The following is a 25,613-nucleotide window of genomic DNA, read 5'->3' on the forward strand; positions in this document are numbered from 1 at the left end:
GCGGCAAGCGGGGGCCACTCTTTATCGCGGTGCGCAGGCCTCTCACTATCGCGGCCTCTCTTGTTGCGGAGCACAGGCTCCAGACGCGTAGGCTCAGTAGTTGTGGCTCACGGGCCTAGTTGCTCCGCAGCATGTGGGATCTTCCCAGACCAGGGCTCAAACCCGTGTCCTCTGCATTGGCAGGCAGATTCTCAACCGCTGCGCCACCAGGGAAGCCCTGGGATCCGTATCTTGAATAATTTTTTTAATATAAATTTATTTAGTTTTGGCTACATTGGGTCTTCGTTGCTGCGTGCGGGCTTTCTCTAGTTTCGGCGAGCAGGGGCTACTCTTCATTGCGGTGCCCTCGGGCTTCTCACTGCGGTGGCTTCTCTTGGTGTGGAACACGGGCTCTAGGTGCATGAGCTTCAATAGTTGTGGCACATGGGCTCAGTAGTTGTGGCTCGCGGGCTCTAGAGCACAGGCTCAGTAGTTGTGGCGCGTGGGCTTAGTTGCTCCACTGCATGTGGGATCTTCCCGGACCAGGGCTCGAACCCACATCCCCTGCATTGGCAGGGGGATCCTTAACCACTGCGCCACCAAGGAAGCCCTGTGTCTTGAATAATTTTAAAAAATGCTTTTCCTTCTCCTGTCCTGCCTTCTTTTTTTTTTTTTTTTTTTTTTTTAATTCTTTTGGCCGCACCGCACAGCATGTGGGATCTTAGTTCCCCGACCAGGGATCGAACCCGTACCCCCTGCAGTGGGAGTGAGGAGTCCTAACCACTGGACCGTCAGGGAAATCCCATGTCCTGCCTTCCTTTCTTCTTCCTTGTCTGCTCCCGCTGGCCATGGAAGTGTGTGGTTCCTACCAGTGAATCAGCTGCGTTAATTTATTAAGCAGATGTATATTAGATTTGCTTAGAAAAGCAAGGTAGGCAGAAGCATCTTGTGTTAGTGCACATCATCCTCTCTAAAAAACTGCTACCTGATGCTTTAGCCAAGTTTGCTTTAAAATTGTTAAACAGTGGTAGAGCTCCCTAGGGATGGTCGGTAGGAGACCCAGGCGGGGCTGGCGCTGAGGCTGGAAGGCCTGGAATAGGGAAGAACTGTGAAATGCAGACTGTGAGCTCTAGGTGGGCAGAAACTGTGACAATCTTACCCTTCTCTGAACCCCCAGTACTGGGTGCGGTGCCTGGCACAGAGACGCCCCCTTCAATGTCTGCTGAATGAATGGTACTGAGGAAGCAGGAAGGAGGTGTCAATCAGGGACCAGGCATCGGGCAATACAAACCTGCCCCTTCAGTGCTCTCAGCCACCTTGGTTCCGTCATTGTTCAAGATTAAAGTACAGGGAAGGCAAGTATTAGTGTTCCTACTTTATAGGAGGAGAGGTGGTAGTCTGGAGAGGTTAAGTACCTCCCAATGACGCCCAGCTAATGACTGTGGGATCAGGGGTTTGGACCGGGTGTGCCTGACTTGCTTTCTTCCTGTACCCAGTTCTGTGTTCCAGTCTGGGGTGTACCAGCCATGGGTATGCATTTCACTCAGGATGATGACATTAAAGTAGCCCAACACAGTGGGACGACTAACACCGGGAGTCTGGAGAAGTTGCTGCAATTCACCTGGGAAATTAAAAAATTGTTGGGTTTTTATTTTTTTTCTGAAAAAATTGTCTAGAAATATGATTTCAAGAAAGACCTTTAGAGACCTCAAGACTCAAGAGTTGGTATTATATCTGTGACTGACAGAATCTAGCTAACATTTTGCAAGCAATTCATCTGTGCCAGGAACTGTGCTCCAAGAACTTAAACTCAGGTTCTCATTTACACTTACTGTTATTATGTCCATTCTATGGATAAACAAACTGAGGCTCAGAGAAGCTCAGTAACTTACTAAAAGCCACACAGTTTGTGAGCAGAGATGGAATTTGGCCCAGGAAGTCTGACTCTGCACTCATCTTCTGCTCTTTACCATCTCCTGATAGAATCACTGTACTAAACAGCATGGCTTAAAATGAAGAAGGAGGTACTGAAGGAGTAGGGAGACTTGCCTGTCCCTACCTGGGAAGGGAACGTTTTAATCTATGGGAAACTAAACATGGTTCAAAGAAACTTCTGTTCCGAGAGCTCACCCAGCAAGCTCCTCAGACCAGGAGCTAATAAGGAATACAGAAAGACAGAAAAGGGAATTCTAAAGATTACTGCTGTAAGAAATAAATTTAAACAATCATCTTGTTTCATCTCATGACTAATCAGATGCCATTTTTTGTTAAATTAATTGCTCAGAAAAAAAGGCACAAGGATGGACTGTTGTATTCAGTTTAAAACCTGAGACATATTATAGACAAGTTAAATTCTAAGGTGTTCAAAAACAGTTTGACGTTATTAAAAGAGAGAGAAAGAAAAGACGGTTTTTTGCCAGTATCTCTGGCCAGCTACCTTGCTATACCTTTTTTTGTTTGTAAAATGATTTGGGAACACTTATAAAAAATATGTATTATTGTTCAATAGGATAAAATAAATAAGGAAATCAGAATGAGGGAAAATACGGCAGTCAAATAAAACTGTGACTCTTTTAGCACAGAAAAATGCATCCCAAACGTTGCTAGAGGTAAAATGTGGGGCGTATACTATTTAGCAGCCAAAGCAAAAACGGGAAGCAAGATGCATGAGAAAAAGTGGTTTCAAGTTCTTACCCATCTGGTGAGGCTTCTGACTTCATCAGCTAGAAAACACCAGTTGAGACTGCTAATTTGTTCAGGCGGGGGGGGGGGGGGTGGAGTGGGGCTGGGGGAGCGGTTCCTGGACGTGAGCATGTGATTTCGGAACGGTGGTAGCCATCATTTATCAAGCAATTACCGTGTGCCAGGCACTGGTACACCCAGGAAATCACTAGGTAATTTCCTGCTCGTCTTCTGTAAGTCTTACAACAACTTACTACGTAGGTATTATAACCCCATTTTATAGATGAGAAAGTTGAGCTCAGAGAGGTTAATCACCCAAGGTCACACAGTAAGTGATGAGCCAGGACTTGAACGTTTGTCTGCTTGAATCCTGTGCTCTCTCCAGGGGCCACCATGTGGCAGCTCACAGGCTGCATACATCTTATGGACATGTTTTATTTGTCACACTCCGAAGACTGCCACCTTGTCATGGTGGGAATATGAGCAGCTTAGTATCAGCTGCCTCGTGCCTGACCCGCCACACACAGTCACTACTCACCTGGGACCCCTGGACATTATACTGCATGGATGTGATGATACCAATCTGATGTGGTGACGTCGTTTCTGAGATAACAGGTGTGTCTGCTCTCCTCCCCTTGGCCTTTAGCTTTCACCATCAACAGCATCCACATGCAGATCCTGCCGAAGCAGGAGGTGCAGAACGGGGAGAACCTGACCCTGCAGTGCGTCGTGGATGTCAGCACCACCTCGAGTGTCAAGCCTCGGCACCAGGTGCTGTTCTACAAGGATGACGTGCTGTTTCACAACGTCTCCTCCATGGAGAGCACAGAGAGTTATTTTATTCCCCAAGCCCGGGTCTATGACGCGGGGACGTATAAATGCACTGTGATCCTGAACAACAAGGAGAAAACGACTGAGGAGTACCCGGTGTTGGTGAGAGGTGAGTCCCTGGAATGGAACACAGCTCAGGCAGGTGAAGCGTGAGCACATGCAGGAGCCAGCATGGTGATTGAACGAGTCGTAACACCGGACCTACCTGCCCGTCCGTCATCCTTCTCACTCATCTGCCCGACACTTTCCTAACCTGGAAATGCAGGCATTAGACATGCTCCCAGTACACCAGGCTTTTCCTCACCTCCATGCCTTTGCACATGCTATTTTCTCTCCCTGGAATACCCTCTTCATCTCGTCTCCTCGTGAACTATTTCTCCTTCAACACTCAACTCAGTGATCTCTTCTCTGACACTTTCCTGAACAAAACTGATCTCCCCCATGGTCCCAGTACTTACAGCTCTTATGCTGTCTCTGCGTTCAATGGTATTGGTATCAAGGTCATGGGGCTGAGTGTTGACTCTGGATTCTGCAGTCACTCTGCCTAGATTCCAATCTGGACAAGTCCCTTAACCTCCCTACACTTTAAAATTCTCATCAGTAAAATGGAGATAATAATACTACGGAGCTCAGGAAGTTATTAAGAGGATTAAAAGATATCCTGTTAGTGAAGAGCTTAGTGCAATTTCCAGCACATAATGAGTTTCCAATAAGCGGCAATTACTATTTGACTCGATATTGCAACTTTCTCACGTATCTGTCTGCTCTTCTGGATTTTGAGATCCTGAGAGAAGAGATGGTGTTTGGTCTAATTTTGTATCTCAAACAAACAAACAAAAATCTGGCTCACAGTAGGCACTCAATAAATGACTGTGGAATAAAGTAAACAGTTGAAAACAGCAAGTAGTAATAGAGATGGAAAAACAAGAGAAATATTATTGTGGGAAATTTGGGTCATAGAGTTCCATCCATCCATTCATTCATTGATTTACTCCTTCAAGAAGCATGCCCCAAGGCTGCAAGTCAGGGAAAAAAAATAGGTGCTAGACATGAAAATGCATCAGACAGGTCCTAGATCTGGACGCAGTTACAGTCCTGTGGGGAAGAGAGACATGTAAACAAATCATTGCGGTCCAACAGTCATCTGCTCTGAGCGCCTTGGGAGCACAGCGGTGGGAGGAAACAATTCTGCCTAGTGAAGTTAGGGACAGCTTCCTGGAAGAAGGGACACTGGGTCCAGATATAGAAGATCGTGTGGGAATTTGCTTGATGGTGAAGTGGGGCAAAGGACAGAGAAAAGGGATGTAGCATAAAAGTGAAAGCGCAGAGCTGAGAAAGAGGTTGCCAACCCAGCAGAGTGCCCCTCGGTCAAATTCTCCACCTCCTGAAGACAGGTCTTCATGTCCTGTCTCTAAAATAGAGATCACTGGGAATCTGTGTGTACCCTTGAAGGTTGCTTTGTTTTTTTTGTTTTTTTTTATAAATTTATTTATTTATTTTTGGCTGCGTTGAGTCTTCGTTGCCGTGCACGGGCTTTCTCAAGTTGCGGTGAGCGGGGGGCTACTCTTCGTTGCTGTGCGGTGGCTTCTCTTGTTGCGGAGCATGGGCTCTAGGCGCACGGGCTTCAGTAGTTGTGGCTCATGGGCTCAGTAGTTGTGGCTTGCGGGCTCTAGGCGTGCAGGCTCAGTAGTTGTGGCGCACGGGCTTAGTTGCTCCACAGCATGTGGGATCTTCCGGGACCAGGGCTCGAACCCACATCCCCTGCATTGGCAGGCGGATTCTTAACCACTGAGCCACCAGGGAAATCCCGGTTGTTTTGTTTTGAGGATTAAATGGGTAGCAGATGAAGCCTTCTTAGTGATGGAGTGTTGGATGAATGAATGGCCCGTCATGTGCGAGGTGCTTGCCCAGACCATCCTTAGAAAGAAGTAACCCTTTCATCAAACATGAAGCAGGAAGAACCAGTGGGCAAGTGTTTGGGGGCATTTTCCTTTCAAAAGTATACAACCTCTGGCCACCTTCCCGTCAGGCTCTGAGGCTCACAGGGGAGAACGTGACTACATCACCCCCCAGGCCAGTTCCTCCCTGGGTGTCCTCTGGTCTGTCGGGGCACGGCTGGCCAGACATCCCTTTGTGTCACCAGGGGCAACAGCCACAGGGATGCAGACCAGCCCTCCTCCATCTCCACTGCAGACAGGGGAGGAGCCAACAGGTCCAGGTATTCACGTTAGTGATGAGGAAAGATTGGCAGGCCAAGAGTTTGGGAAATGTACGTTGAAAAGAAATGCGCTGGCAAACTTGGATGATTTAATGGATACAGTTTGTGAATTCAGCCCTGTGCCTCCTTGACAGCTGCTGGCATAACTGTCATTTCTGCACTTTTGAGCTCACTTCTGTGATCAGAATAGTCATTCATACTATTGTTACCTCCAGTAATAAGAAATACCACTTATCAGGCCCTCATGAGATAAACAATTCTAAGTGCTTTACACATGTTGCGTTTTCCTCCTGCAGTTGCACTGGCAGATAAGCCTGGTCCCTCCCATGTACAGGTGTGGCTGCTGGCACTCGGAGAGGTTGGGTGGACAGGTCCCGTAGAAGGCAGAGCCAGAGTGAGAACCAAGATCTCTCTGACTCCACAGTTGGCCTGTCCAACTCTTGATTATTATGATAGGTTTTTGAAGTAGACAAAAGGCAATTCGTTCATTCATCAACCATTTATCGAGTGCCCACTCTGAGCCAGGCTGAGGACCCAACCATGAATAAGACATGACCCCGTCCCTTGCGGAGCTCGTGTGGGGCAGGGCAACACCTTTTCAAACAGCTGCCACCAGAAGTGACAGCAGTGGTGAGAACACAGTACAGATCTCCTTCCCAAGAGGACAGCCCTCCATCACTGACCTGGGTGGGTCAAGAAAAGAGGTTCATGAGTCTTAGGTGACTGGGGGAGGTGGCACATCCAGGAAGAGGCAGTTTTAGGATACAAGCAAGTCTGTCTGACTCCAAGGTGGAATTCATGATCCCCAGACCACGGGGGCTGGATGGGACATCTAGTCTCAGCCAGGCTTTCCTAGCTCCCCCGAATCTGACCTTGGCTTACTACCCATTGTATTTTCCCCTCCAGCCCTTCCTCGGCTCCGGACGGCCCTCCTGAAAAGCCACTCCTATCACTTGGCACAAGCAGATCCCCATGCACACGTGCGCCCTGAAATGCCTGTCCTTAGCCCTCATCCCACCTCATGTGTCCAAATAACCCCCTCCCCTCAAGATTCCTCTCAGGCCCTATTCCTTTCTAGGATCTTCTCTGATCCCCCCAGGCAAAGAGGGCGTCCTCCTTTCCCTACTGCTCCGTCACTCACTGTCTCTATGACACACTCTGATGCTTGGTTATTTTCAGCTTTGCTTTTTGAACGGAGAGGCCACGCCTCCCTCCTCTCCCCCGACCCCCCCAACCTCTAGCTCTGGAGTCACACAGACCTGGAGTCGAGTCTCAGCTCTGGGGCTTGACGGCTGTGAGTTTTTGGATGAGTCTTGAATCTCTCTGAGTATTACCTTCTTCATCTGTAAAATGGGCATAATTTTCTCTTTCCTGCCCACCCAAGAGTTTTATTATGAGAATTAGAAAATTGGGTCATGGATATAAAGTCAATCCTAGCTTGTGGTAGGCATTCAATAAATTATAACAACAATCACAATAATATCCATAAATACTGGCTGTTTTGTTTTGTTTTTAACTCTATCAGTTGGGATGATTGCCTTCCTAATGGAGTTATAAACACTGAAAGCACCAACCACATCTTAAACAAATTTTATATTTTTCAAAGTACCTGGTACGGTGCTGGAAACATACTCGCTCAGTAATTACCTGGTAGGTAGCACTGAGGTTCTGGGAACAAAACAAAAGAACCCTCAGATGGGTCAGCCACAGTGACTCAGCTGAGGGACGCTTGTGCCACTGGAGCAAACATACTAACGGACTTTCTCTTCCCCCAAAGGAGTGTCCGATCCCAGGGTGACGCTGGACAAGAAGGAGGTCATAGAAGGCGGGGTCGTGATGGTCAACTGCTCTGTCCCAGAGGAAAAGGCTCCAATACATTTCACAATTGAAAAATTCGAACTAAATGTAAAAGGCGTCAAGCAAAAAAGAGAAAAAACTTCCCAGAACCAGAATTTTGTGACGCTGAAATTCACAGTTGAGGAGCAAGACCACGCTATATGGTTCCAATGTCAAGCGAGGATCGTTTCGGGGACCCACGTGGAGCCCTCTAGATCCATCAGGAGTGAACTGGTCACCGTGAGGGGTCAGAGTCCTACTCTCCTTTTTATCATTCTTTCTGGTTTGCTGGTTTGGTCTGGGGAGGAAGAGCCCAGAATTGGAAAGGGGCTGGGGCCTTCTGGCTGGACTGCTGTCTCAAGACTGTTCTTAATCACTTTATGTTTTTCAAACTTTCTGACTGTGACACAGTTAAAAATATATATATACATATATATTTCCCAACAACACTTAACCTTAATATACGATGCATTTTGCTATTTTTCTTTCTATTCTCTTTCAGTTTTTTAAAGCACTGGCCTCGACTCCCTGAAATGATGCCTTGTGTGACCTGCAGTTTGGAAACCATGGCTTTAAGCCAGTGAGGATCAGACACCAGGAAGTAGGATCTGGAGGGGATCCAGAGGGAAGGGGGGCCAGGTCCTCAGCCTTTGCCGCCCAGGTTTTTTGTTGTTTTTTTTTTTAATTTATTTATTTTGGCTGCGCTGGGTCTTAGTTGCAGCACGCGGGATCTTTTTTAGTTGCGGCATGCGGACTTTCAGTTGCAGCATGCGTGCGGGATCTAGTTCCCTGACCAGGGATCGGACCCGGGCCCCCTGCATTGGGAGCGTGGAGTCTCACCCACTGGACCCCCAGGGAAGTCCCTCTGCCTCCCACATTTGATGAGGGACTCCACTCTTCTGCCCACCCTTCCATCCCCAAGACATTGGACAAATAGGAAACAAATGAGGTGACCTGAGAAATGCTCTCAGGAGAGAAAGGCAACAGCAGAGGGGAGCCTGGGTGTCAGTGTCCAGGACAGAGAGAGCTCAGAGCTCCAGGTTAGGCAACCAGCAGCTCCCGGTGACCTGAGAGGGAAGCAGTTGTGAAGCAGGGAGGAATCAGGAGAAGGCACAGTCTACTGCAGAGAGCCGCAAATGTATTCGGGATAGGAGCCCTAAAGCTTATCATAAACGACCCTCTGCTTTTGGTACCTTACTTCACCTCTGCCCAACGTGTATGCATAATACTTTATTTATGTGTATATATTTACTGTATAGTATTATGTATATATAATATATAGTATTTTGTATACACGATATGTTTCTTATTACAATACATGGTGTGGGTTAAATTTTCAGAAAACATAGTACTATATAAAGTATGAAATGACAGTCTTCATAGTAAGTACCACTACTCAGAGAAAACCCTTGTGTGGTCTTCTAGACTTGTTCTGCTCATTCATCATGTACACACACAATTTTTGCTTGTTTTTCTTTGTTTTTACAAAAAAATAGGACCAGTCAAACATTCTACCTTATAACTTCTTTTTAACAACCATAACATATATGGACTTTTGTCCATATCAGGAAATACAGATCTTTATCATTTTAGTGGCAACTCGGAATCCTGTGCCCTAATATGTTTGCCTCGTTTTCTATTGATGGACATTTAGGTATTTTCCCACTTTTTTGCTATTAAGACAATCTTGCTTATACTTATAACTTACACATACTTATACCTTCTGTACTTTCGTGAGTATTTTATTATTATTTATTGGTCAAATTGTTGATTCAAATGTTTTGTGCATTTTCAGTATTGAAAGATATCGCCAAAGTGCTCCTCCAAATGGACGAACATTTCCATCAAAAGTGTTCCATTTTCCCACATCCTCACCAACACAGAATATTATCAATGTTTTGTTATTTTTGGCAATCTGATTGAGGTGCAGTGATATATCATTGCTGTGATTTGTATTTCTTTGGTCTTCCATGAGGTTGAGTATGCTTTTTATGTTTATTGGTCTGTTACATTTCCACCCCCATAAACTGCCGGTTCATACACACTTTGCCCATATTTACCACTTCTGGTTGATCTGTTTGAGCCCTTTATAAATTAAAGGAATGGGCTCTTTCTCAGGTACTATGCAAATATTTTTCTCAGTTTGTCATGTGTCCTATTTTTTATTTCCATGAAGAAGCTTTTAATCTTTAGTTAATCAAATTTATGCATCTTTTGGGAATTCCCTGGCTGTCTAGTGGTTAGGACTCAGCACTTTCACTGCCATAGGCCCAGGTTCGATCCCTGGTCTGGGAATTAAGATCCTACAAGCTGCACGGCACAGCCAAAAAAAAAAAAAAAAAAAAAAAATCTATGCATCTTTTTTCCTTACGGTATCCAGTTCTGTGATTCACACCTAAAGTTCCTCCACACTCCAAGATTATTAAAGAAAACATGCACCTGTGTTTTCTTTTACTGTTTCTGTGCTTTAACTTTTTTTTTCCTTCCGCATTTAGATCTCTGGTGCATCTGGAGTTAGATGCTCTCTCTTTTTGACTTTTACTCAGGAAAAGACTTTTTTTAATTATACCTTTTTATTGTGAATTTAAATGACTTTACAGTAAAAAAAAAAAGAATATTAAAGTATTATATTACTCCGAATTCACTTTTGGCATTTTTTAATGTTCTTATCTACATTTTACATAGTTGTAATCTGTGTACATACTCCCTTACGCACTGCTGTTTTTTTGGTGGGAGCGAAGGCCTGGCCCTATTTCTCTCACCATCTCCTGAAGATCCAACACCCTGATATCTGACCCATGTCCATATTTTATTAAAGCAGTGTTTTTCAAACTGCACGAGTCATAAAATCAATTTAGTCTGTCACAACCAGTATTTTTACAGAAGAGGTAGAATAGATTAGAAATCACTTTTGGGGGGCATACGGTTATTTAAATATGCATTTCCACGAAGCTGCACTTTGGAAAGTGATGGAATATCTAGGCTGAAATGCCAGAGGTCCATGAAATGGTGTGATAATTACCTAGGAAATCCTTGGTGGGCAGGGGGAGAGTCTGTTTGTCACTGCTGTGATGATTTCTGAGGTCATTTGAAGAAAGTTCTGTAGATGAGATCTAGGGAAGATGGTTTGGCCTTTGGGAAGCTCAAGGAAGTTAGAGAACTGAAGTTAAGAAGAAGGCTGAAGATGCAAGAATGAGCTAGAAGGGCGGGAGCATCAAAGCAGCCTTGGCTACGGTTTTTGAGAGGAAAGGTTGAATTTTTTTAATTAATAAGGAAAAACTGTGGTTGGTATGAAAAAGAACAGAAAAGGGGAGGAAGTGCCTTTCCCCCTCACCCAGGTTTGAACCTGAATCCAACCAGCTTGTCCTCTTCTTGTAGAATCCTTCTCTAATCCCAAGTTCCACATCAGCCCCAAGGGAACGATCATAGAAGGGGATGATCTCCACATCAAGTGCACCATTCAAGTGACGCACCTGGCCCAGTCGTTTCCGGAAATCATAATCCAGAAGGACAAGGTGATTGTAGCACACAGCAGGCATGGCAACGAGGCCGTGTACTCAGTGATGGCCACGGTGGAGCACAACGGCAACTACACGTGCAAAGTGGAAGCCAGCCGCATATCCAAGGTCAGCAGCATCGTGGTCAACATAACAGGTAGGGCTGCTGCTGGAGGGTGTCGGCATATGGCGGGCTCAAGAAGCTGCTGTGCTGAAATCCAGGATGGACAGTGAGAGCTGACCCTTCTGCTCCTGCTGGTCTGAATGCATGTGCTCAGGCAGGGCCATGGTGCTGGTGGGGAAAAGTCAGTACAGAGCAAGTAAGCCGCTCACTGTGGTGGTTGAGGGTGCAGGTTGTGGCATCAGATCCCAACCCAGCCACTCAGTACCTCTGTGACCTTGGGTGCGTTATTGACCTTCTCCTTGCCACAACTCTGAGATGGGGATAATGACAGCCCTCTAGGACTCTTACAAGGACCAAAGGACATCACCCTGCCATAAAGGGCTGCATATAGAGTAAGCACTCAGTGAAGTGTCAGCTGGCGTTTCTGTTATTACATCACGTTTTTCTTTCCTCTGTGCCAAATACTATGCTAGATCCCTGTATCCATGTGCAGGTCCTATGACAGGGTCAGGAATGAGAAAGCATGACTAAACTCAAAAATAATAGTCCCAATTCCTCTTTGTTGAATACTGTATGCCTGGTTTACATACATTTTCATTTCGAGCTCACAACTGTAGTATAAGGTAAGAATTATGATCCTGGCTTTATGGAGGTGGAAGCTGAAGCTGAGAGGTTAGGTCACTCACCCAACAATTAGAGCAAGGGTCACCCCCAGGCCTATTAGAGTTCCAAACCCATGTACCTAAAAGTTCCGTTGGACTCCTTCCTCCTTTTCCTGGCTTTCCTTTTCAAAAAGTACTCTACTTTGGGAATTCCCTGATGGTCCAGTGGTTAGGGCTTGGCCCCTTTCACTGCTGGAGCCCAGGTTTGATCCCTGGTTGGGGAGCAAAGATCACGTAAGCCATGCGGCCAAAAAAAAAAAAAAAAAAAGTACTCTGCCTCTTCCCGTGTTGTATTCAGGCACTAGAATGTAAGCTGATGAGGGCAGGGACATTATCTGTTTTATCCGGTGCTATATCCTTAACACCTAGAACAGTGCCTGGCACATACTAGGCATTCATATCTATTTGTTGACTGAACAGATGAGCATTGGATAACAGTGTTCCAGAGGCAGAGAGAGTCGGCACTGCTTGGTTCCCAAGTGAAAGTGTTCATTCATTCATCATTTGTTCACTCATTTGCTGAAAGCCTCCTCTGTGTCAAGCATAGAGTGTATAGTCACAGTGACAGTCACCAGGATCATAGGTGGGCTGCCAACTACCCAACCAGGTGATTGGCCTGTGTGGGGCCCTGCTAGCAATTTAGTTTACTATTGAGAATGACAAGTGTTTTGGTGGCACATACCGTTCACTGATAAAGTATAATTATCTCATTAGAGAACAGTATTCAGTTCAGCATATACTGAGCACCTTCTGCATGCTGGGCAACTTTTGGGGGATAGGGAGCTGCCTAAGGCCAAGCTTTGCCTTCGAAGAATTCACAGGCATAAATAGATCATGAGAATGCAATGCAATGAACAACTACATTAAAGGGATGGGGGTACTGCTGTGGGAGCTGCAGGGACCACGTGACAAACACATGGGCCGTTTCACCAGTTAGAGCAGCACCCCGACCCCTCAGGCCAGCCTACCTGAGGGAAACGTAAAGCATCTTTGGACCATAAGATACTATTGTTGTAGCTGATCCCCCACATCCAGAAGTCCAAGTCATGCGGGGTACACAAGTCAACCAGGAGATGAGTCGCCCTGGCCCAAGAAAGCACAGCGTTAGACTCGGCCTGCCTCTCCCACCCCCTCAGCCTGGTGCTCTGTGGTCCTGTTCCACGTAGAGCTACCGGAGCCAGGCCAGGGCTGGCAGGCAACACCCCCGCGTTCAAGTGCTGCAAGCCCTTGGACATGGCTCCAGGCCCACTTACGCATCTGGTTTTCCACTCCTCTGTTGCTATCAAGCCTCACTGTAAGTGGCTCTATGTAGTGATGTTGGAGAATCACAATAATTTTGTGAACATAAAAATCACTGAATTAGTAATTTGTCTTTGGATTGAAAGTGGGTTTCCTTCACCCCTCACTGTCCACCTTTTCAGACTCAATCTGCCACCAAGTGCTGCCAGGACTCTCAACTCTGCCCTTTCATCTGGTCTCTACAATCACACCCTAACTCTGGCCCTCACACCAGGATGGTTGCAGGGGTTCCCCAAGCATCTCTGCTCCAATTCATCCTTCAGCCAACCTGTAGGAGAAGCACCTATTCGACATCATTATTCAGGGGCCTAGCCGCCTTCACCTTGACTCCACCCCCTTCCAAACATCCCATCCCACTCTGCCTGGAACATCCTTTCCCCTTGGCCACTGGAAAACCTCTGTTGTCCTTAAACACCAAGCCGCAAATCTCCCTCTAGGCTCCCCCAGGCAGAGTCCCATGGTCACACCTCAGTCCCCATCACACTCTTCTCCTGTCTTCATGTCAACTGTCACTATAAAGATTTAGCATCCTTCCACCGCCCTGGGTGAGCTCTTGAAGGACCAGGTCTGTGGCTCAATTCATCTGACAACATTGATACTTAGCACAGAGCCTGGCACATTGTAGGAACTCAGTAAATATTTGTTCAGTGAGTGAACAAAAGACCCATCCTTGTTAACCCCCATGATGGTCCAGCTGGTCTGTTTAAGTTACCTCCTTTACGAACAGAGATTCCCTGACAACATCGTATTCCTAATTCTAAACCACTGTGCACCCACCCTAGCAAGCTGTTTTATATTTTTTGCATTTTTGTTTACATGTTTTTATTTTTTAATAAATTTATTTATTTATTGTTTATTTTTGGCTGCATTGGGTCTTCGTTGCTGTGCACGGGCTTTTCTCTAGTTGCGGAGAGCAGGGGCTACTCTTCATTGCGGTGTGCAAGCTTCTCATTGTGGTGGCTTCTCTTGTTGCAGAGCATGGGCTCTAGGTGCGTGGGTTTCAGTAGTTGTGGCACACGGGCTCAGTAGTTGTGGCGCACAGGCTTCATTGCTCCGTGGCATGTGGGATCTTCCCGGACCAGGCCTCGAAGCCGTGTCCCCTGCATTGGCAGGCGGATTCCTAACCACTGCACCACCAGGGACGTCCCTGTTTACGTGTTTTTAAATGTAGAGTTGTTGCTGTGGGATTCTTCCTGTCATTTTTTTCACATTTTTTGGTGTTTGTCCAATGAGATCGTAAGGCACTTAAGGAGGTCAGTTTCTTTGGTTCCTTTTCCCCACTCCTAACCTAGAGCTTTTGATGGTGATCTGAAAAGAGGTAAGTCGATGTTTATTATATGGAAGGACAGAGAGATGGAACATGCCTTAATGAATTAATTATTGGGATATCACCTTACTTGCAGTTTTATTTTATTCCCTGTCAAGGAAACTAGGAAGACACTGTGGACTGATTATGATGGAAATGAGTTCTATTTCCATCTGTGGAATATCAGTGAAGACGATGACAGTGTTGGTTTTTACTTCCAAACCTCTATGGCAGATAAATTTAGAGCCAAAGGTAGAATTTGGTCCCTGACTCCTAGTTGCATTCTCAAACCTCTAAGAAGGTTTCCTAAGAGAAACTTTGAGTCTCAGTCTCTTTCTTAATATGAAGATAGTGTCAAGCATTACTGGCTCCTTCTTCTTTCTGCATCAAGGGTCATAACCATGAAGTCACTGTACATTTGCTTACATGAAGGATCCAAGTCTCCACAATGGTTAAGTAGTTAATTAGTAATTTCCCTGCTGCTGAAAATAAAGACATTCACCATAATTATAAAATATTGATATAGTTCAGGGGATACTTAAATTAGGAGATGGCAAGACTTCTTGAAATACAGCCTCAGTCTTTACTACTGTTGACATCCAACCTACATTATGGTACTAATAACTCCTTACAGTAGCATGGCATGTTATAGTTTACAAAGTGTTTGACCTTGGGAGGCTTCAGGTGGCATCTTCATTCTTCTCCATGGGGAGTGCTGGAGGGATGGTGGCCAAGCTGCCACTTGTCCCCAACCCCATGCCATGACCCTGCTTCAAGCTTGGACTACATCGCCCCCTGCTTCCAGTCTGGGCCCCTCCAACCCCATCCATTCTCCTCCCAAAGATCTCCCTGCAACACACATCCGATGCCATTCCCCTGACCCAGACCCTCCATGGTTCCCACTGCCCTGAGGACATAACCCACGCTTTTTTATGTGGTTCCCAAGTTCCTTGAAGATCTACAAGCCTTCTTCTTCTACTCCCACTATGTCCCAGGCTGCCTGAACTTTGAGGTGCTTGAACCTCCTGCCAGGCCTTCCATATGCTATTCTCTCTGCCTGTGATACTTTCCATCTTTGCCTGGATAACTTCCTCCAGGAGCTCTTTCCTGATTCTTCAAGCCTAGGTTCTGTGTCCCCTCTGTGGGCTCTACTGCAAACACTATCTGAATCACCCGCTAGACTTAAGAACTTTGGAGTCAAGGACTGTTTCTTTTTCATTGCTGTCTCTCCTATGCCAAGCACAGAGATGGCCTGAAATAAATACTTGGGGAATGAAATGAGTGAGTGGATGAATAAATGGGTGAATGTCTGAGTCATTACTTGCTGCATTACAAGTTGCAAAATTTTTCTAATCCATGTCTGTGAAATAAATTGGATTAATGAGGGAGGCAAACCTGCCATTGGAATCCCAGGTGAAGAATGAACCCTGGCTCTTCAATTGTGTGATCGTCAGGTACATGAGAAGCAAAGGAAAACTTTGTGCAGGAAGTTGGGAAATGGTTCTGTCAAAAGCAGCTGGGCCGAAGGCCTCTCCATAAATGGGCTTTCGGGCCGGTACCCAGAAACATCTCACCCCATTCCCACTCACTGTTTTTTTTTTCAGAGCTGTTTTCCAAGCCAAAGCTGGAATCTTCCGCCACACGTCTGGATCAGGGGGAAGGCCTGAACCTGTGGTGCTCCATCCCAGGGGCACCTCCAGCCAACTTCACCATCCAGAAGGGAGGCGTGGTTGTGTCGCAGGCTCAAAATTTCACTAAGATAGCCTCAGAGTGGGACAGTGGAACATACACCTGCGTTGCGGGCATTGGCAAGGTGGTCAAGAGTAGCAATGCGGTCCAGATAGCTGTGTGTGGTGAGTACGTCCTCGCTGACTCTGAGGGTCTTGGGACTGAATGGGAGAAAGGGAATTTTTTGCCAGGCGCCACCCTCTGTGTTCTGAAGGCGGCTCAGACTGAGGCGGGGTAAGAACTCGGGGGAAAGAGAGAGGAGTGGAAAGGAGAGACCAAACAGCAGCAAGTGGGTATTTCTGCTCAGAGTACAGGAGAGAGGCATCAAGGAAAATGTCGTTGTCAAGAGTCATGTTCATGGCTTTTGTGGCTTTATGCTGATGGTGTGGCCTCTGAATCGGCAAGATTCTGCTGCTTGAACAAGCAGCCACCCAAAGGGTCAGGGAGGAAACACTGCTTAGTCGACACTAAACTTTAAGATCTAAGTTCCAGCTTTTGATCCCTATCCTGGCTCACCCGAAGGGCTTGGACTCCCAGTGGGCAGAAGTAGGTACTCGGACCACCCAGAGCCGGGCTTCTTAGACTTGAATGTGCATGCAAAACCGGGCACAGCGCAGGTCAGGATGGGGCCAGGTTTTGCATCTCTCACCAGTGCCCTGGGGATGCTCGTGCTGCTGGGCCCTGGACCACACTTTGAGTAGCGGGGTTCTAAATGGATGTGGAACACCAGGCAAGCTGTCACCGTCACTGTCCTTACTCATCATGATCCTTCAGTTTAGCCTTCCGTTTAAATCCAGCCAAGATTTCAGTCTCAACCGAAGCAGGGTTTAGCAGTCATCTACCTCACAAGGAAATAATGGAAGAGACGAATGTGGGTTGTTCCATTGTAATTCTTTTTGTTGTTGTAGCTCTTGGGAGGAGGTCATTTCATTTTATTAGCTTTATAAATAAGCTAAGTTCTAAATAATAACCTAGTATAATTCTTGTTTCTGAGGCATGAAATTTACTATCAGGAGAGGCTGAGGCACTGAGAATTTGTTTTAAAATATATTCTGTTTGGGTACTTGTACTTTTTAATATTCTTCTTGTGTCTTTTCTCAATACAAAAAAAAGGTATGAATGTGTGTGTATGTGCACGTAAGATATGTGAAAAAATAAGCATATATTTAGGGGGATGTAATGTTCTTCCGGAATTTGTGCCATCCTTTTTTGTTTATATTACTCTCTTTCCCGCTCCCTCCCCAAGAATCTTAAAGCAGTCCTCCAAAGGTAGATAAGGCAGGCAGGCATTTTAAATTCGAGTAATGACAGAGAAAGCCAAGCCCAGAGTTTGGAGACGGAATCCCTTAGGCTGGATGTTTTGCTTCAGATTGTTTCTCTCTCTCTGTCGTTCTAGAAATGCTTTCCAAGCCCAGTATTTTTCATGACTCCAGGTCTGAGGTGATAAAAGGACAGACCATAGAAGTCAGCTGTCAATCCATAAACGGAACCTCACCCATTTTTTATCAGCTTTCAAAAGCAAGTAAGACTTTGGCGAGTCAGAGCATGGGCTCCAATGAGCCCGCAATATTCAAAGATAACCCAATGAAAGATGTAGAATACCATTGCATCGCGGATAATTGCCATTCCCATACCAAACTGGTCAGCGAACTTCTGCAGGTCAAGGTGATAGGTAAGTCATGTGGGAAGAAGAATCCATGTGGGACTGGGGCTTTAGTTCACGTTTTCAAAGGTTTGGGGTGGACAAGAGAAGTGGGTGGTACTTGTGCAAAGTCCATGAACGTGACGTGTGGCAAAGCAGACCAAGGCCCAAGTAAATGGAGCCGGAAAATATCTGGGGGTTATCAGTGTGGCCAGTTCATCCTTTTTCAGAACCTTTCAAGTGAACTGCTGAAATCATAAGCGTAAAGTGTCCCAAGTTGAGGAAGCACAGAAGTTGTGCTTTGGGGCTCCCTTAGCATTTGCTCATGTTTAGATGAACTGACAGTCTTCTCTGAGAATTGTAGACCAGAGCTCTTCTCCACCATGGACCCTCGGCGGGGCAAATTCTGTTGTGTGTGGAGCCCACAGTAGTCAGAGCTTCAGGCTAACAGTCACTAGGACTCTCATACTCAAGAGAAATATACCATTGTCCTGAGATGGATCGTTTTCCTCAAGCCTCTGTCTTGTACCTTTCCGGAGGCTTTAGGAGTGCCCATTACTTGCATCTCTGAGACGTTCTGCATCTTTTTGTAAAAAGCTTAAAAAGGCTTCCTCTTCATCCTCCTCCTTTTTGTTTAATAACTACTTGTCTACATGTGCCATGTGGACATCTTGAGTTGGACAGTAGTTTCTCCTACTATTTTTTGGGGGGGTGGGGGTGGGGCATGCCGTGCAGCTTGTGGTATCTCAATTCCCCGACCAGGGATTGAACCCATGCCCTCTGCAGTGAAAGCCTGGAACCCTAACCACTAGGCCACCAGGGAACTCCCTGATTCCTCCTACTATTAATGTATAGCCTAAGAGAAACAATACTTTTCAAATTAACATCAATATATATTAAGTCTCTCATGCCGTAGGGCATACAGAAAAAGAAGACATATTCTTTGTTTTCAATGATATAATGACAGGATATAAACAATGATATAAACACAGGATCTCCTGATTAAATAGTGAAGAAACAATTTAACACATTTGAATAACAGTGCAAACAAATATAGAAAAAAATGTTACCAGGCAACACATGTTTAATGGTCACACGAACTCTCCTTACAATGATGGTGATAGGAATTTAAGGCATGAAAGATATCATCTAGCTTGAGTGGGAAGAGCTGGGTCAGGAGCCAGGGTTCAACAGTGGGTGGGCAGAGAGGGCCAGAGATGGTCCCCAGCCTAGTCAAATAGGTGATCAGAAGGCTCCAGGGAGCAGCTCTAAAGGCTATGGGTAAGTCAGATGCCTGGAAAGAAAGATTGGGAATGGAGAGTCATTGGATATAAACTGGTAGAGTAACTGAGCCCAACTGTACAGAGCATCAGCTGCCAGTCTTAGGAGTTGGGGGTTTGTCCTGTGTGCAGAGAAGGGCCAGAAGAGAGAAGGAGGGCATGCTGAGAATGGGGTCTCGGGAAGCTTAACCTGCTGGTCCTATCAGTCAGAAGGAGTGGAGACTTCAGACCTTACAGTACCTTAAGAAGCTAACGTAGAAGCCCATGTGAAACTCTTGGTTTGAAGTGAGTCAGTATTAGTGGCTAATATTTACTGAGCTCTGACCACATGTCCAACCCCGTGTGAAGTTTGTTAGTAAATTATTCCCATTCATACTTACAATAGCCATGTAAGCTCCATGTTAATATCATCCTTACTTTACGATGAGGCAACCAGGAATTAAGATAAACAGCTGGTGGGCAGTAGGGTCGGGAACTGAGGCCAGGCAGTCTGGCTCCTGAGCCTGGCCTGCCACCACCCGCTTGTGCTTCACAAGAAGACAGGCTGTCAGGTCAGGCTGCACCCTCCAGGAGTCTGTCCTTGTGCTTGACCCCCACCATCCCATCCCAGGCCTGGTGCCCCCTTTCGTTGGATCGGCAGCTCCATGGTCTTGGCCACGCCCTGCACTCACAAGAGGGTGATTCATAAATCAGATATTGGTCTGCTGATCGGTTCATTCTGACACTAACAGGAACATACTTGGGAAGACAGTTTAGGATCAGAATTTTAATGGTTGAACATGGAGTGAAAGGGTCTGTCTATAGGAGCAAGATGAGTTCTTCTTGGATCTGCTGGGAATGAGAGGCTGGCAGGGCTTCTCAGTGGAAATAAATTTACCTCAGTGCAGGTAAAAGTCAAGACTTGAAATTCAGGGAAGTAACCTGGACTAGAGCTATATATCTAGGCATTAAATGCCATAAGTTTATGTGTTAAATTTGCAAATAGAAGCTATAATGTAGATGAAATCACCAAAGACGAGAATGGAGACGGCAAACTGAGGACTGAATTTTGCAGAAAGTCCACATTTAAGGGGCAAACGGAAGAAAAAATGGTAAATAAAGAGGGAGTTGCAGGTGAGGAGGTAAGAGAATCAGAGTGTGAGGCTTCACAGAAGCCCAGGGAAAGCTGAGTTCCAAAGGAAGGGCAGGGTGACAGGCAAGAGCTGTAGGGAGGCCAAGGATGGGAAGACGGAAAGAACATCTACCATGGATTGGACCTGCAGGGAACTCAGGGATGAGTTAGTCAGGGGTCAGGTCATCTTTGAGTTTCTTCAAAACCAGAGATACAGAGCAGTTTCAGAAGCAGAGGGATAGAAGTCAGGTTTCCAGGCTAACAAGAAAGTGGGAAATGAGGACATGCAGGCAATTGGTTTAGATCATTCAAAGGAGGAGAGAAACAGGACAAGAGCTCGAGAAGGCAGTGCGTCAAGGTTATTTGCTCGTAAGATCTGGAGGTGCCATGCATCTTTGTAAGCAGAGGGAGAGAAATCACTTACACGCACTCTCACTTACACACTTACACACAGTCTCACACACAGACTCACCCAGAACAGACCCTAGTAGAACACATAAGTTAATCGTATAGTTGAGCTAAGTGGTCAGTAATACTTGAGGTGGTAAGTGAAGGGAGGTGTCCCTAGCATCCTGTGTCTAATCAATATGTGAGGGCAGGAGGTGTCCATTGCTGCCCTTCTGGGCTAATCGGGGGAGGAACTGTGAAGATCGTGGGATAACACAAGTGACTTGAATAAAAGGCAAAGTCCAAGTCTGAGTCACAGTCACAGATAGCTGGTCTTGACCAGTGGCCGTGTCAGGTTCTTCCTCTTCCCCACTTCTCTTCTCAGTGCTAATCCCTTTCCTGCTTTCCAGCCCCGGTGGATGAAGTCAAGCTCTCTATCCTGTTGAATGAGGAGGTGGAGTCTGGGAAGCCCATTGTGCTTCGATGCTCTGTGAATGAAGGATCTAGTCCCATCACATACAAGTTTTACAAAGAAAAGGAGGGCAAACCCTTCTACCAAGTCACCTTGAATGACACCCATGCCATTTGGCACAAGCCAAAGGCTAGCAAGGAGCAGGAGGGACAGTATTACTGCACGGCCTCCAACAGAGCCAGTCTCTCCAAAAATGTCCTCCAAAGCAACACCCTGACAGTCAGAGGTGAGTCGAGGTCTCAACGGCAAAATGTCGTGTGAGCTCCAAGGGCAAGGCTAGAAAAGCACTTGTCAGAGGAAGTGGGTGGGAGTTTGGTGCATTTTACTGAGGGGTAAGGGATCAGCACATTTGCCAGGCTCTTTGGTTTCAGGTAATAAAAATCCACTCAAATTAAGTATAAAAGAGGAATTGATTATTATAAGGAATTAGAAGTATTTCACACAGTCCTAATTACAAAATCTCGGTGGAGAGACACCAGCTTGGGTCAAATGTGCGCCCATGGACCACCTGTGGTCAAGAGGGGTGGGTCATACAGAACAGACATGGTTTTAGAGAAGCCCACCTATGTGGGCAGAGGGTGATTTATGGAGAACGAGGAAGGGTGAACAGACACCCTATGAAGAGTCTCCTTCAGTCCTATGGTCCTTTCAGACCATCACTGACTCGTTTTATAGCAGAAACAACTATTTCTGCCCCTCCTATGAACACAGAGTCCCTCAGAGGTAGATGCTCAGTGAAAGACATCAGTTACAAGGATATAAAAATCAGTCTTATTTGCTGCTTAGCGCTGATGTTATTTCTTGCTGGCAGAGGAAAAACTGATCGATTTAAAATTTTTTTGCACTTCCAGTCTATCTCGCCCCCTGGAAGAAAGGACTTATCGCAGTGGTTGTCATCGGAGTGATCATTGCCACCTTGATACTTGGGGCCAGATGCTATTTTCTGAAGAAAGCCAAGGGTGAGCACAGTCCTTTCATTCCATTCTGACAGGCTGCCCTGCCAGGGAACCTGTCACGGATGTGAGGGGTTTCAGCCTCACGGGAGGCAAGTGCTCTGCTCCAGTGAGGGTCGAGGACATGTGCCTGATGACAGCCGTTTTCCTCCTGGGGGGTCACCTTGATAACCAAAGATTTTGGCTTTGGTGGGTGTGGAGGTTTTACTGCCCCTGGATTTAGCTAGGCAGAAGTGAAAGCAATTGGTTTCTTAGTTGGGCTCCCCAGAAAAGATGAATTTGGGGGGAAGTTGCATCTACATGTGGTCAGAAGCAGCCCTTCGTGTGGATTTGGCAACATCTAGTCCTACAGTTGGTAGAGTTGGGCATGAGTGGAGACACCCACACACGCTGAATGCCTCCCAGTTAATCTTCTGGTTGTGCCACGATTTCTACCCTGTGCTTGGGGTTAGCCATGTGTGGAGGGAAGCCAGGATTACTCATGGACACTCAGGAATCAGAGTCAATTAAGCAAGATGCAAGCAAAAGGGCACAGCACCGGTAAAGTCTGCAAAAATTTTGGGGGGATAAGACGGGTTGCTTATCCCTGTTGGTGCTGCTGCCTGGGATGGGATGAGACAGATGGGATGAGGAGGGTTTTTTCCTAAAGCAGGAAAGGGGCAGCCCCCCTGGGAAAACAGTTCTAAGGCTGAGTCTGGCCTTGGCCTCAGGCCAGTTTGGAATTAAAAGCTCGGGGATTGATTAAGCCTTTACTTTTGGAGATGGTCTTGAAGCAAAGAGACAGTTGCCCATTTATCTGGTTCATCTGGTTCCTGTGCTGTTGTCTTCCTCTCCGTCACATTCCATGATGGGAAGTTGCTTCTGGCTAAAACAGTCGAAATGTCAAATTTCAGGGAACATGATGTGAAATCTCTTGGTATAAGACCAAGAGAAGACCTGCTTCGTTTATTTTCCTTTTTAAAAAAGTGCGAATATATTTGGCTTTCTGTTCTCTCTTTTTATGGGTATTCAATCTTCAAACAAGTCAAATATGGTTGAAATGAGTGTTCCTGTCTGATATGGTTGTGGGTTCTTTATACTGACTTTGGTTCTTTTCTTTGTCTTTCAAAGCCAAGCAGATGCCGGTGGAGATGTCCAGGTCAGTGTGCTTGGAAGAGGGGTGGCTGTCCTATGGGTGTGGATAGACTTGTCTGGAGGGATTCCTGTCATTAGGAAGTTTTCAGTGGTTCTTGGCAAACTCAGAAAAATTAGGACCTTGGGTGTGAGCGGTGTAGGGGTGTGTGTGTGTGTGTATGCGTGTGTGTCTGTGTCTCAGTGGAAGATTGCCAACTGTCCTTCATGGGAAGGAATGGCTTTATTCTGAGGTCATGTCCTGTCTACACTTTTCCTTATGAAATTATAATGGTAGGTGGAATTTAAAATGTTTTTACTTACTTGGCAAAATAGAGTTGCCTTAAAAATGGTTGTACTATTTTTACTGTTCTTGAGATCTAAAATCCCAAAGCATGGAAACTATCGTTCTGTTCCTGAAAGAAACAATAACACAGGATGAGGAATCCCCTCCCGACATGGGATTCACCTCATAAAGGACTCCTCATGTTTGTGCGCCCTTTGGCCCGGACACTTATTTCAACAGCAAAAGGGTTTTTGTCAAATAATCATAGAGCTGAAGAAAGCATTAGTTCCAAATGAGAGAGTAAAACTTTCCTCACTTCAGAAAACTCTTCCTGATTTTCTCATGCTCTTTCCTTGATTATTTTGTTGGTTTGGAGTTAGAGCCAAAAAAATGTTATTTCTTTTTCCTTTTTAAATTTCAATTTAAGGCCAGCAGCACCACTTCTGAACTCCAGCAATGAGAAGACGTTGTCAGATCCCAACACTGAAGCCAACAGACATTATGGTACCGTCATGGTTTTGTGCAGTTGTTAAGAGTTTTTCCCAACTTGCTGTACACTCTCCTGTCCCTCTGAGAAGCAGAATCTATGGGCGGTGGGGTGAGGTTGGAAGGGAAACTCTGGCTTCAAGCTGGGACACTTAATCTAATCAGTCATTGGGTGGTGAGCTAACAAGCAAAACAAAAGTGTAAGAAGAAAGGCAGAACATTGTGCTCTAATTTCACCACCTTCTAAATATCCCAAGGAATGAAAGGTGGAGAATAATTATAATGCTGTGGACACCCGCGTGGGTTCTCTTCACACACTGGACGCTGTGCAAGTGAAATCATTCTTCATTTGTAAGAGAGAGACCAGCTATCAAATGAAGGCATTGGGGGCTTCCCTGGTGGCGCAGTGGTTGAGAGTCCGCCTGCCGATGCAGGGGACACAGGTTCATGCCCCGGTCTGGGAAGATCCCACATGCCGCGGAGCAGCTAGGCCCGTGAGCCATGGCCGCTGAGCCTGCGCGTCCGGAGCCTGTGCTCCGCAACGGGAGAGGCCACAACAGTGAGAGGCCCGCGTACTGCAAAAAAAAAAAAAAAGAAGGCATTGATAAAACATCTTCTCAGGTGGAATTATTTATTGCAAACACAAGGCAGTCTCATTTCAAACTTGCCCCAGTGGGAAACCAATTTAAAGATCCCACTGTTGATAGAGGCATTTAAAAAAAGAAAAAAATAGTGGTACAATAATGGAATACCTGGTTGTGAGGTTTATCACAGCTTGAGAGTCAGATCTATAGGGTGGGGAGCCAATCCCAGGTGTTCTTAATCCCATTATGTCTGTGAGAAAATTGTTCACACCTTTTAGCAGGGGTGTTGTCTGTTTCCCAGAGGGGGCCATGATTAAATCACACAAAAAGTTCTGTCCCAGACAGTTTTGGGAATTAAACACTGATGTTCTTTTCTTTTTTTTTAATTTATTTATTTTTGTCTGCATTGGGTCTTTGTTACTGTGCACGGGCTTTCTCTAGTTGTGGCGAGTGGGGGGCTACTCTTCGTTGCGGTGCGTGGGCTTCTCACTGCGGTGGCTTCTCTTGTTGCGGAGCATGGGCTCTAGGCACGCGGGCTTCAGTAGTTGTGGCATGCAGGCTCAGTAGTTGTGACTTGCAGCCTCTTGAACACAGTCTCAGTAGTTGCGGCGCACAGGCTTAGTTGCTCCACAACATGTGGGATCTTCCTGGACCAGGGTTCGAACCTGTGTCCTCTGCATTGGCAGGCGGATTCTTAACCACTGCACCACCAGGGAAGTCCCCTGATGTTCTTTTCTAATTCTGTAACATCGTCGCACAAAATAAAAACTTTTTAGAATACACCTTTTACAGGGCATTCCTGAGAAATCTTTTGAGAAATGAGCAATTCCTATAGTACTGAATCATAAACTTTTTAAAAAGTAAAATAAAACATATGTCGTAATAAGAGTAATGTGCCAATAAAGGGAAAAGAGCAAATATGTCATTGAAGAAACTACATTTGGAAAAGTTTGGTGAATATTTAGCAAAAAGTAATCCAGTGCTATAGAGAAAATACCTCTTTGTGGTATAAAGTGGGTTCTGTTGGTAATTTGTATTTATACTTAAGAACAAAAATATGATATTCTAAATTAAATGCTGATAAAGACTTATATTAAAATAGAATTTCCTCCAAATTTCCAAAGTGCAGGAAATACTCCA

The 25,613-nt window shown here is 45.8% G+C and overlaps 1 protein-coding gene across 1 annotated transcript in view; it reads left to right on the plus strand.

Moving 5' to 3' along the window:
* PECAM1 (platelet and endothelial cell adhesion molecule 1) overlaps positions 1-25,613 on the plus strand; it is a 55,180-nt gene that overhangs the window by 5,668 nt on the left and 23,899 nt on the right. Inside the window, exons 3-11 of the mRNA XM_082678394.1 lie at positions 3,308-3,601; positions 7,488-7,793; positions 10,925-11,200; positions 16,039-16,287; positions 17,559-17,834; positions 20,993-21,280; positions 21,906-22,013; positions 23,118-23,145; positions 23,831-23,907. Of these exons, the coding sequence (XP_082534520.1) occupies positions 3,308-3,601; positions 7,488-7,793; positions 10,925-11,200; positions 16,039-16,287; positions 17,559-17,834; positions 20,993-21,280; positions 21,906-22,013; positions 23,118-23,145; positions 23,831-23,907 (1,902 nt within the window). The remainder of the gene's footprint in view (positions 1-3,307; positions 3,602-7,487; positions 7,794-10,924; positions 11,201-16,038; positions 16,288-17,558; positions 17,835-20,992; positions 21,281-21,905; positions 22,014-23,117; positions 23,146-23,830; positions 23,908-25,613) is intronic.

Source organism: Grampus griseus, assembly GCF_964374135.1.
Source record: "Grampus griseus genome assembly, chromosome: 20".
Lineage (NCBI taxonomy): Eukaryota > Metazoa > Chordata > Mammalia > Artiodactyla > Delphinidae > Grampus > Grampus griseus.